This window comes from Sebastes fasciatus, chromosome 21, assembly GCF_043250625.1.
Source record: "Sebastes fasciatus isolate fSebFas1 chromosome 21, fSebFas1.pri, whole genome shotgun sequence".
Classification (NCBI taxonomy): domain Eukaryota; kingdom Metazoa; phylum Chordata; class Actinopteri; order Perciformes; family Sebastidae; genus Sebastes; species Sebastes fasciatus.
This window is the reverse complement of record NC_133815.1, coordinates 17385183-17398653: the sequence shown is the minus strand read 5'-3', so window position 1 is coordinate 17398653 and position 13471 is coordinate 17385183. Positions and strand designations below refer to the sequence as shown.

Below are 13471 nucleotides of genomic sequence, written 5' to 3'. Positions count from 1 at the left end.
GAGGGAGCTTTATTACGAGTAGTTTAGTTGTTGTGGTACTGTTTTGTTATTACAAAGGAGGAGGATTTGAGACCATCAGTACAGATAGCCAGTGTTTGATTAGACAAATATGCAAGAAACTCATCATATCAGATCATATAACCAATGAGTAATTTATTATACAACAAACAGCTGTTTCTTCTGTAGGAAAGATCAGATAATACAAGTTAATAAGCTGTATACTGTGTTAATGCTGTAACCCTCACTGTTAGCCAACAGACATTTATAATGTAGATCTGCATGTCACTGACTGTCAACTATCAAGTGATCCAGTTAGTTTAGATAAAGATCTAAATGTGCTCATGCTGAATTTCTTCATTTTAAACATGCAACTTCTCAGTAATGTTAGCAAATACGGAAGTGGTGAAACAGTGAAGTGGTGATGCTCTGTTGACAAGGTTAATGAAGTTGTTGCCGTCTTGGTGCAGACTATACGGAGTCTCTTTGTTAATATGTTACTACCTTCGTATAGTGTAGGAGCAACGTAACCCTCGGCTACACAAGCTAAAACAAAAGCAGTCTGTACGTAGTGTAACTGTTTAGCTTAGTTTGCCACATATCTTAAAATGGTTGTAAACTAAGCAGCTGGCTAAGAGAAAGCAGCTCCTCCTCCGTCTACTAGCATTACCTGCAGGCAGTGCTTCTAGTTTTACGTCGTTTTTGCTCCTATTTGTGCATACAAAGAATTGAGGGGAAGAAAAATAATGATAATAAAAATGTGGCAAAAACAGCCCAACCTTACAGAGAGGAAACAATCTTCATCTTCATTTCTGCAGTAATTAAAATGACTGTATGGAGAAAAGGGGATACACAATACATAACAAAACAAGGTCGATGCCTTGTCAGAAATAATCAGAAGATATCATGAAACAAAATGACACATAAACATGTCAAAACTAAATGTAATCTTGTACAACATTACGAATGTGTGTGCAGAACTGCTTCTGGTGCCATGTTCACTATCCTTTGCATGTCATCATTTCTTACTATAGCTCCCTATTTAAAGCTTTGAGACTTTTATTTGCACACATCTGGACATATGAATAACAAATCACACATAAACAGCTGCGTGAGTTCAGCACACAAATATTTATTTATTTTTATTTTATTTTATCTTTATTTAACCACATAAGTCAATTGAGAACCAATTCTCATTTACAATGACGACGTGGCCAAGAGGCAGCAAGACATAAGAACAGGGGTCTCCAACCTGTTTCCCTCTGAGAGCTAATTTGACAAAATGAAAGTGGCTGAGAGCTACTCAAAGCACCAAGTCTGTCTTACTTTTATAGTCCTTTAATAACGTTTCAGCCACCGCAGTCATCGCCTCTATTACAATTCTTTCATAGGTGAAGGTTTTTTTTGTTTCGTTAGGATGTGCGCCACTAAACGATGGCTGTTTGCTTCATCGGCCTTCTTTGGTAAACAGAGACTGTCGTCTTTTAAGGATTGTTTTTGGCTCCTTTACCTTCTTTGTTCATAAACTGCTACCAGCCAGAAAGTCCCATGAAAAGTTGCTGTGGACTTGGCGCTCGATGTTACATCTTTTACTGACTGACACGCTCACACCGCAAATGTGACACATACCGATTCCTCATGAAAATAATGTATTTTTTGCCTTTTATTGGCCTGCGGTCATTGTCAAATCCGGTCTCTGTATGTTATGGCGTTACAAACCTGACAGCAGCCTAACTAGTTTAATTGACAGCCGATAGGCATATAATCATTTGGTCTCAGAATGGGGTGGGATGTCTGTGAATTTGATTGGGTTGTAATTTGAACAGTTTTACAAAGAACTGTTAGCGAGCCACTCAGAAACTGGTAGCGAGCGAGCTACTTGTTGGAGACCCCTGCATTAGAACATAGAACATAAATACGACTACTGCAATAAAACAGACAAAATTAAAACATCACAATAAATACAGTATATACAACAATATATATATATATATGTGTTGCAGAGAGGCAAATTCAGAAGCAGGTGCAGCGATCAGAAACTATCACTTGTAATGAGTCATTAAAGGAGGGTAACAGAATAAGGGTGTGGAGTTTTAGCATCTTTTGCAACTCATTCCAGTCACTAGGAGCAGCAAACTGGAATGAGAGACGACCAAAGGAGGAATGACCATACTGAAGAATTTGCTAGAATGTAAATTGCAGTTCCTGTTGTAGATATTGAGTAGTGACCGGAGGTATGGAGGGGTTTTGCCAATGATAGTCTTCTGGTCTGACGCCTGCTATAGAGGGATGGCCAGTTGACTATAGAGAATACAGGTTACAGTGATGAGTGTTGAAAGGGACACCGGTGACAAAGCGAATGGCAGTATGGTAGATGACGTCCAGTTTATTGAGATGATTTTTGGAGGCGAGTCTGTAGATTAAGTCACCATAATCCAGGATTGGGAGAATATGTTGATAACTGACATTGAAAATCTGCAGGATGTGGATGTTTTAAATTTCTCTCCATTGAACTGTAGTCAGCAAAGACAACATTAAGGCACATTAAATATGAATTCTACACAAATATATTTTTTGTCTTTTAACAAGAGCACTCATTTTCTCTTCACTTGAGCGTAGAGATCCTCTGGGCCGTCGGCGGTCTGTCTTAAGCTGTTTGCTGTCTGGGACACTTTGACCTGTGCGTACAGCGTATCCTGCTGCTGTCCACCGTCCTGCACCGAGGCCAGTTCAGGTCTCGTGGAGAAGTTGATCTCTCCATAATGGATGATTTCTTCTTCTGTTTTACTTGCTGGCTCTTCAGCAGCCGCCTCTTCACCCGTTTGACTCTGCAAAAAAATAATCCAAACAGGAAGTGTTGTGAGGTGAAGCTTCAGCTGGATCCTTCCATGTTAAATAATTACCAACACTGCGTCAGGTAGACTCCACAGCCAATGTGAAGAGACGTAAAACATTCAAAACACAGGCCTGCTGTAGAGGGAAGTTTAGTATGGTCTCACCTGAGTCTGTTGTGCAGTTGCATGTGATGACTTTAAACGCCTGGAAGACATTAGAGTGATTATACTGTATACTTTAGGTTCAGCATACAGTGTGCCAGTAAAGTGTCAACACAGGTGGGAAACAGATATTATTGAGTCATCTGCTTTGATTTGTGACACTTACCAAACACATACAATCAGGCAGATGAGTGCGATGAACCCAACGATTCCTCCAATAAACGGCCCCAATTCTAGAGAGCCAACTTCACCTTAAGACAAGAAAACAAAGCCAATATAAGTGACTAAAAAAGTGTTGAATGTTGACGTGCAACAATATTGATGCAGCATCGCGGAAGTCCCACTTTTTACCTTTCATAGTCAGATGGATCTCTCTTGATGTTCCATTACCAAGCTCATTTGTGGCCACGCAGATATAAACTCCTCCATCAGTGACATTAAAGCTGTAAAAATCTCCTTCAGATACATTGACAGGTCCGTTCTCGCTGGTCTTGAACCAGGTGAAGCGGCTGACAGGAGGATTGGCTCTGCTGGAGCAGGTCAGGTTCACCCGGCTACCTACTGACACCAAACCTGGCGGACTGATGGATACTGAGGTGTTTTTGGGAGCATCTGAGGAAAATGTGATAGAGATGTGAGATAAGAGAGTAGCACCAGAGCCGTGAGAAAGGAGAATAATCGTGGAAACACTGGTTGTCTTACATGAAACATTGAGCGTCGTTCTCTCCTCTGCTGTCTTGACATCTTTTCCTTCATTTACAGGATATCTGGCTGAACAGGTGATGATGAATCCATCATGTTCGTCTGACAGAGTGAAGGTCTTCTGGATTTTAGTTGTGAAGGTTCGATCTGTGTTTTCCTCTATTTTGTTGTGAGGGTCTTGTTGGAGAGTCCAGGTGAGTTCAGGAGGGGAGTGTGGACAGTGAGTGAAAGCTGAGCAGGTTATAGTGACAGACTGCTTCTCCTTTAGATCACCTGAGATCTCAATGCTGGGCCTCGGAGGAGAATCTGGAGTTTCAAATCAAACGCAAATTGTACAATAAAAAAAGGGTTATGATGGATAGAACTCTTTTAAATGCAAAAGCTGACACAGAAGGTGACAACCTTGTATTGAAAATGCATAAAGTATATAAAGTTTGCTTTTTAATATCCCAAAATTCGACAATTTTAATGTCAAACTGTAACAACAGAATCAGTGTTTAATCAGAATTTAAATTCATGGCAAAGTGAAAAACCTCCAAAATTAAAAAGTTGCAACTTTCACTTTTTATTCTTAACAATAACGTTACAGACTGACTGATAAAAAAACAAAACTCACTTACCTTTGACTGTTATTTGAAGAGGATCACATTCAGCTGTTGCCCTGAATGGTCCGTTCTTAATTCTGAAGAAGTACCTGTCTGTGTAACTTGTGTTTACACTGGAAAATAAAGTGGTGCAGTTATTCTGACTCAGGTCTCCAGTAAGATTCATTGGATAGATATTATCCATCCTGCTGCTGTTGAAAATCACATTATGTGGTTTGTTGGCAAAATATTGGCTACTTTTAATCCACACGCCGAAGGTTGTTCTTGTGCTGTTGAATTCCTCTTCTGGTTTAACTCTAAAGTTACATGGGATTTGCAGACAAGATCCACTCAGTGCTTCCATCTTATTTGGTGCAGTAATGAATAGGGCTGTTCTTTCAGGACAAAAAGCCAAAGCACCTGTGAAACAGACTCGTGATGAACAAATTGTGGAGCAAAATCTGCATGAAGAGAAAGTTCATGATGCACAAACTGTAATTCAGCAGCAACATGTTTGGTCTTTTTAACAATGTCAGTATGAAACATTTCACTGCAGACAGAGCATGAACAGTTGGAAAAAGTAACGTCTCCAAATAAATGTGACTGAACAAACAGCTCACCTGAAACTAAGAAGACGTTTAGTAACACGATGGCTGTCACCATTTTCACAGACTGGACTGAAATGACACTCATCACCTGGATTTGACAAAAAGTTACTTTTCATAAAGCATCTTTTAAACGAAACATTCATGTTATTTTTAAGCCACCTCAACCTAATACATTCATACCAGGAACTTTCCATGTACAACCTGATGTTACTGTGTTATAATAGTGATTAATAATCTCTGCAGAGATAAAAACAGTTTAAATATAAAATGATCCAGTGTAAGTTTATGATGTTCCTGCTATAACAAAACCCAACAAAAAAAGTAGAGTTTATGAAAAGCAGCAAAATAAAAAAACCTCTCTGAGTTAAACATAAAAGCAGTAACATGAAATGACTGCATGTTAACACAGCCGGTGACTCTTGCTTCTCTCTTTTATGAAGAGATTTCTTTTAGGATACGACTTCACACTAATGCTGTAACCTTGACGGAGACTGGTGTGAGGTTAATGGTAGGAGGGATGTTTGGAGGTTAGATTTCTGTGACGTCAAACTTATGTAGAGAAGCTAATGTCGATACCTCCATTCACTCACAAGACCCTGTATGATACTAAAGCACAATCAACATGGCCTCGTGGTGCCTTTTAGACATTAAACAATACAATGTTTACAGGCTGAGGCCCAAAGATTTTCTTTTTTTGGCAAAATTCTGACAAAAAGTAGATAAAGTTTTAACATTTTTACTCATAAAAAGTTTTTCAATTAATTTTAGTACCAGATCTTTTAATACACCATTGACTGAGTCTCATGAAATGCCCTTTTATTTTTGATTGAGCTTGATATTCAAATATATATATATATATATCAGAAGTCCATTAACTTCTCCAAAACACCGTAGCAGGTTTCCAGTGGGAATTACTATGCATAATTCATCTTGCCACTTTTGTAATGTTTGTGATTAATTTGTTTGATTTCAGGTGATGTTTACACACAATTATGTGAAATGTTGGACCAATAAATGCAACTGAGATTAATAGGTATTTTTTAGAAGTTGTATTTCATGGTTTTTATTACAGTGCAATGAATAAATATCTTCAAATGCAGAAAATGTCTCATGTTTATTTTTTTAAGTAATTAAAATACAAATAAAATGTGGGACACAAAATATGAAAGAAAAATAATGGATAACTAAATGAGATTAAATATGCTTCGTTAAAAATGATCTGTAAAATATCACAAAATTACACAAACCTTTCCAGAAAATATGATCTTGTAGTACTTTGTTAATGTGTGAACTGCTTCTTCTCATGTCGCTATTTAGAATAGTTCCCCATTAAGAGCCTTTTCAGACTTATACTTGAACTGATCTGATGTACAGATTGCTAGTTCTCCTTTATTTAACTGTGGCCAGTGAAGATTGCATTTTCTTCTCAAGTGTATTTTCCTACACTAACTGACATATAAAACTTCTTGTATAAGTAAAAAATAAAGGTATATTACAAATACAACCCAAAAATGATCACAAAACAACACTCATTTTTTCTTCACTTGAGCGTAGAGATCCTCTGGGACGTCAGCAGCCTGTCTTAAGCTGCTCGCTGTCTCTGACACGTTGACCTGTGCATACAGCGTATCCTGCTGCTGTCCACTGTCCTGCTCCGAGGCCGAGGACGGTTCAGGTCTCCGCTTGGAGAAGTCGATCTCTCCATAATGGATGTCTTCTTCTGTTTTGCTGGTTGGCATTTGAAGAGTCAGCTCGTCACCTCTTTGACTCTGTGAGAAAAAAGGTGCTAAATGATACGTCTGAATACTGATTCAGGTTAAATTAGTTGCTGCTAGATTACAGTGCAACCTTTAATATTGTTGTACAGTACTTCTAGACTGGCTGATAAATTATACTAAATTACAACCCTCACTAGAGTCAGGCCATATCTTGAAGGTAGGGGCTATGCTGTCGCCCTTAGTGATCATTATTCAGAGAGTGGAGTCCCCCAGGGTTCGATTCTCGGGCCTCGATTATTCAACCTCTGTGCGCTTCCACTAGGCCAAATCATGAAAGACAAAAAGACTGCTTATCATAATTATCCAAATAACGACCAAATCCAAATAAATAATATGGATGGAAACTTATTTCCTTCAGTTAAATCAAGATAAGAAAGTTGACTTTGCAACAAGGAGGAAAGACTCAAAGTTATCGCTCAGGTTACATTATAAAGACTAAAGGCAAACATTTTATATTCATATACTTATCAATGCAATTGTACAAAAGGATGACCATAGAAAACTATGAAGAAGAGTAGGCTACACTACTTGTTTGTTTGTTTTTTCTCACTTACATGGGCGGGGTGGACGGAGGCGGGTAATGTTCCTGTTTCTTAACCGCTTCAACATTTCATCTTCCTTTAAAACAATATAGACTAAAGGCAAGAGCAAGTCATTCCTAATGTACTAACTACCAGTCCTTTGTAAATGTATGTATGACTTTAGCAGACTTGGAGAATGTGTTTCAGAGAGTATTCATACATATTAAAATGAGTGGGAAATAACAATTAAGGTTATGCTAACAAAACTGACGTTATTTTGGTTTTAGTTGATTAGGCTAATGGCATAACCTTTGGTAATTTGATATATATTTCGTTATTTTTGTCCAATTTAATTTTTAATCTTCCCAGTTTACATAGCTATTGAATAACACTTAAAGGTAGGATAGATAGTGTTGTTCAAATACATTTTTTGTTATATTTGTTGAAATTCTCATTGCATGACAGGGTGCTCCAACTTTAGCCATTTTCAGATCTAAACTTAAAACAGTTTAGATTTCTTACAGTTTCCAAACACAGCATGTTGCTAAAAGGTTTGTTTTGTCACATTTGTTGTGCTTCTTATTATTTAACCTCTCAAAGATTGTCAACTTAGTATTAAGACCGATGCTTTCGACATATTCACTGCAAGCAGATTTAAAATATTCACAACACACACTGTACAATGAAGTTTAATATTCACCTGAGTTTGTGGACGTTTCGACTTAAACCACCTGGAAGACATGAGAGAGCTGTCAGAATAATTATTGTACTGTCTGTTTCAGGTTAAATAAATAGTGTGCTGCCAATAGAGAGTAAGGACTGATGGGAGACAGACATAATTGATTGTGCATCAGTGGAAAGAAAATCCAGATTGAAACTAAGGATTTGTCAAAGTCAAGTCGCAGAACAGGTGCAGAAATGAGCAAACCTGACAGATCACATACTCATCCATGCCCTCAGGGTTACCAACATCGGTTTAGTTGAAACTTTATTGCTAGAAAGTGAATTAATGTAATTAATTTACTTACCAAACACAGATAGCAAGGCAGATGAGTATGATGACAAGGATCCCTCCAAGAGCTGAACCCCACTTTAGCGAGCTGACAGAGCTCTCTGTTCATAGAAACACAAAACCAAGTGACTAAAAGAAAACAGTTTAAATGTAGACATGTAACAATATAATGTGTAACCATTATTTGTATGAGGTCATTTCATAAAAAAAACAAGTGAAAAACAGAAAAGAGAGGAGAGCAGATAAGATTAAATTAAACAGATTCAGTTCAGTTCTACATTTACCTGCATTATTAATCCATGATGACTGATTACCGAGAATATTTGTGGCCACACAGTAATAATATTCTTTATCTGTCACAGAGGTCACCTTGAAGCTGTAAAAGTCTCCTTCAGATACATTGACAGGTCCGTCTTTGCTGGTCTTGAACCAGGTGAAGATGACAGGAGGCTTGGCTCTGCTGGAGCAGGTCAGGTTCACCAGACTACCTGCTGACACCAAACCTGATGGACTGATGGACACTGAGGTGTCTTTGGGAGCATCTGAAGAAAATGTGAGATTAACTTTATTCATTAAAATCATCCCATGAATCATCATGTGCTGACAGGATCTAATAACAAACACTTATTATCTTACATGAAACATTGAGCGTCGTTCTCTTCTTTGCTTTCTTGACGTCTTTTCCTTCATTTACAGGATATCTGGCTGAACAGGTGATGTTGAATCCATCATCTTCGTTTGACAGAGTGAAGGTCTTCTGTATTTTAGTTGTGAAGGTTCGATCTGTGTTTTCCTCTATTTTGTTGTGAGGGTCTTGTTGGAGAGTCCAGGTGAGTTTAGGAGGGGAGTGTGGACAGGGAGTGAAAGCTGAGCAGGTTATAGTGACAGACTGCTTCTCCTTCAGATCACCTGAGATCTCAATGCTGGGCCTCGGAGGAGTATCTGGGGTTTCAAATCAAACACAGATTGTACAATAAAAAATAAATCATGATAGATTAGAATACTTTTTTAAAACCAAGGCTGACACAGAAGGTGACAATTTTATATTGAAAATGCATAAAGTGTCTAAGGCTTGCTTTTTAATATCCCAAAACTTGACCATTTTAATGTTAAATTGTACAGAATCAGTGTTTAATCAGAATTTAAATTCATGGCAAAGTGAAAAACCTCCAAAATTAAAAAGTTGCAACTTTCACTTTTTATTCTAAACAATAACGTTATAGAATCACTGATAAAAAACAATATTCTCTTACCTTTGACTGTTATTTGAAGAGGATCACAAAGAGCTGTTGACGTGAATGGTCTGTTCTCAATTCTGAAGTAGTACCAGTCTGTGTAACTTGTGTTTACACTGGAAAATAAAGTGTTGCAGTTTTTCTGACTGAGGTCTCCAGTAAGACTCATTGGATAGATATTATCCATCCTGCTACTGTTGAAAATCACATAGTTTGGATTTTTGGCAAAATCTTTGCTATTTTTAATCCACACTCCGAAGATTGATCTTGCGCTGCTGAGTTTCTCTTCTGGTTTAATTCTAAAGTTACATGGAATTTGCAGGCAAGATCCACTCAGTGCTTCCATCTCATTTGGTGCAGTAATGAATAGGGCTGTTCTTTCAGGACAAACAGCCAAAGCACCTGTGAAACAGACTCGTGATGAACAAATTGTGGAGCAAAATCTGCATGAAGAGAAAGTTCATGATGCACAAACTGTAATTCAGCAGCAACATGTTTGGTCTTTTTAACAATGTCAGTATGAAACATTTCACTTTGCAGACAGAGCATGAACAGTTGGAAAAAGTAACGTCTCCAAATAAAAGTGACTGAACAAACAGCTCACCTGAAACAAAGAAGAAGCTCAGTAACACGATGGCTGTCACCATTTTCACAGACTGGACTGAAATGACACTCATCACCTGGATTTGACAAAAAGTTACTTTTCATAAAACATCTTTTAAACGAAGCATTCATGTTATTTTAAAGCCACCTCAAATTAATACATTCAAACCAGGAACTCTCCGTGTACAATCAGATATTACTGTGTTATAATAGTGATTAATAATCTCTGCAGAGTTAAAAACAGTTTAAATATAAAATGATCCAGTGTGAGTTTATGATGTTTCTGCTAAAACAAAACCCAACAAATAAAAGTAGAGTTCATGAAAAGTAGCAAAATAAAAGGAAACTCTCAGAGTTAAACATAAAAGCAATAACATGTTATCTTACCAAAGGAGCCGGCAGCTAAAACGAAGAAACAATTAGTTTTAAAATCAGACAATTTGTGAATGTCAGCAGAACTGCAACAGACCCAGGAGCTACCCGACTTCCCTGCTAAGCCGTTGTGATATTAAAGCAAATATGAAATGACTGAAACACCTCCTGCCCACATCCTGTGAGAGAGGAAGTCATCTTTTGAGACAACCTCAGCTCATCAGGCTGCGAATGACATATTCATTCTCAAAGATTATTTTTTATCACATGACTCAAAGCAATCCTGTATGCCTTATCTTCTCTTGTAGTTCATCTTACATCAATAACAATAGTGACACATTAAACGAATATAAAAACAATGAACAAGTCAGTAGATATAAAATATAGACATGTACTATATAGAGGGAGTTTTACTACGAGTACTGTAGATGTTGTGGTACTGTCTTGTTATTACAAAGGAGGAGGATTTGAGACCATCAGTACAGATAGCCAGTGTTCATCATATCAGATCCTATAACCAAAGAGTAATTTATTATACAACAAACAACTGTTTCTTCTGTAGGAAAGGTCAGATAATACAAGTTAATACGTAGCAGCTGTATACTGTGTTGTTGCTGTAACCTTGACTGTTAGCCAACAGAGATTTATAATGTAGATCTGCATGTCGTTCACTGTCAACTATCGAGTGATCCAGTTAGTTTAGATAAAGATCTAGATGTACTCATGCTGAATTTCTTATTTTTAAACATGCAACTTCTCATTGATGTTAGCAAATACAGAAGTGGAGAAGTGGTGATGCGCTGTCGTTGACAAGGTTAATGAAGTTGTTGAAGTCTTGGTGCCGACTACACGGAGCCTCCTTGCTATTATTCTATTACATTCATAAAGTGAAGCTGTAACGTCACCCTCAGCTACACAAGCTAAAGCAAAAGCAGTCTGTATGTAGTCTAACTGTTTAGCTTAGTTTGCCACATTACTATTTTTTTTTTTAATTGAACCTTTATTTAACCAGGAGGTCCATGAGATTAAAATCTCTTTTTCGAGGGAAATCTGGATATCTTAAAATGGTTGTAAACTAAGCAACTGGCTGAGACAAAGCAGCCACTCCTCCCTCTGAAAGGCTGACATGGGAAATGTATAGCTAATATGCACACTTCAATATTAGTTTATTTATTACATATTGTCATCACAATACTGAACAATGTTATCGCACATCTCAGATTTTACTCGTATCCTGCAGGCCTACACTCAGCTTAAATCCAGAGGAGCAAACTGACAAGTCAAGTTCCTCAGAAAGTGTTCCACGTCAAAGAGTAAATAGTCAATAAGTGAATAATAAACACAATTCTGGACTGAGGAGGACGTTTTGTCGCTATGACGATCCTGCAGAAGGACTTGTCGATAAAACCCAGCCAACCAACTTCCCCTTTTTACTCAGTTCTCAGCTTTTTCCCAGCGCTCTGTTCATGACTTGACCAGTTTACATCCCACCACTTCTCTTTGGCTTTGAGGTGTCTGTTTCCTTGTAGAACTGAAAATAATATTTATTAATACCAACATCATTCCTCAACTTATTCTAAAGTGTATTTCACACATGTAGGTAGCACAGAGTTTATGCTGACTTGTGCACAGTCTGTTTCACTGCTGCTCTGCATTGCCGTGCTGATGAGAGAACCTCAGTCATTAAAACGCTTTGTTCACTTAATGCTTTTAATTCAGCAGTCTCATACACACGTATATACAAATACAAATGAGAAAATACCTGATCAAAATTAACACTTTCTGCTTCCTCATCACCTGAATTTAACTGTCCTTTAGTCAAACATATATATATATTCACATGCAAAGAAACCCCATTGAGGCAATGACAAATAATTACCATAAGAATGCCATAAATCAGCACAATCTTACACAAACTAATGATGAAGCTGCTATATATTAGATTCATGTTATCTAATGCCCTGTTTGCACTCTGTTCATCTTACCAATCGTCTGCAAAGTAAAGCCATTTAATATTTAAGAATTAGCTGAATAAGAAATAGAGAAATATTCCATTCATGGTGAACATGACATCATCTTCTTCTCCTTCATGATGCTTGGATCTCAATCACTCTGTTGACATAGTCTGCTTCTACTGCGTCCTATGGACATGAAACAACAGAGAGAGAGAGAGAGAGAGAGAGAGAGAGAGAGAGATAGAGAGAGAGAGAGAGAGAGAGAGAGAGAGAGGTGTTAAGTGCTCTGCAGTACATTTTATTGTTGAAAGAATAATGTACCTGTTGCTCACCTTCACTGGTTTGTTGCAGCATCTTGATCTAAACCACCTGAACGAAAAGGAAACGAAGGAATAAAAGTAATAAATGAACTTTTCAAAGAGACCAATAAGTCTTTAGCTGCAAATGACCATATCATAGAAAAGTTTGTCTCACCACTCAAAGATGATGATTGTACTGTAGAGCGCTACGATTCCCAGGATCTTCAGTGTAACGTAGACGACAGCCCCAAACTCTGGATTATCTGTAACAAGACAGCATGGTCACCTTCTCCTTAATGGGAGAAGTTACGGCTCTAAAACATCATCAACCTGAATTCCTTCTGTTAACCTCAAACATAAACTGGTTTATAGCATCATTTCATACAAATGCAAACAAAGCAATACAGAAAACGAGAAAAACAGAAAAGAGAGGAGAGCAGATTAGATTCAATTAAATTAAATCTTTAATATTTTCTAATAACTAGACCTGCTCCTATCTGCGTCACCAACATTGTGGTGCCCCGGGTGAGGCATAGTATTATCGTACTGTAATTCAGCAGCAACATGTTTGGTCCTTTTTCCTTTTAACAATGTCTGTATGAAACATTTCACTTTGCATACAGAGCATGAACAGTTGGAAAAAATAACGTCTCCAAATAAATGTGACTGAACAAACAGCTCACCTGAAACTAAGAAGACGCTCAGTAACACGATGGCTGTCACCATTTTCACAGACTGGACTGAAATGACACTCACCACCTGGATTTGACAAAAAGTTACTTTTCATAAAGCATCTTTTAAACGAAACA

At 37.6% G+C, this 13471-nt stretch overlaps 2 protein-coding genes across 2 annotated transcripts; both read right to left on the bottom strand.

Moving 5' to 3' along the window:
• Positions 1 to 2256: 2256 nt before the first annotated feature.
• LOC141759815 (B-cell receptor CD22-like) lies at positions 2257 to 4970 on the bottom strand. The gene is made up of 7 exons (XM_074622213.1): positions 4900 to 4970; positions 4316 to 4699; positions 3696 to 4001; positions 3330 to 3605; positions 3160 to 3220; positions 2997 to 3036; positions 2257 to 2807 (listed from the first exon to the last, which is right to left on the bottom strand). The coding sequence occupies exons 1-7, from the start codon at positions 4940 to 4942 to the stop codon at positions 2592 to 2594; spliced, it is 1326 nt and encodes a 441-aa protein (XP_074478314.1). The 5' UTR covers positions 4943 to 4970; the 3' UTR covers positions 2257 to 2591.
• Positions 4971 to 6416: 1446 nt separating this feature from the next.
• LOC141760094 (myelin-associated glycoprotein-like) lies at positions 6417 to 10080 on the bottom strand. The gene is made up of 7 exons (XM_074622745.1): positions 10038 to 10080; positions 9452 to 9835; positions 8835 to 9140; positions 8483 to 8740; positions 8215 to 8299; positions 7887 to 7917; positions 6417 to 6656 (listed from the first exon to the last, which is right to left on the bottom strand). Exons 1-7 carry the CDS (start codon positions 10078 to 10080, stop codon positions 6417 to 6419), a joined length of 1347 nt encoding a protein of 448 aa, XP_074478846.1.
• Between the last annotated feature and the right edge of the window lie 3391 nt (positions 10081 to 13471).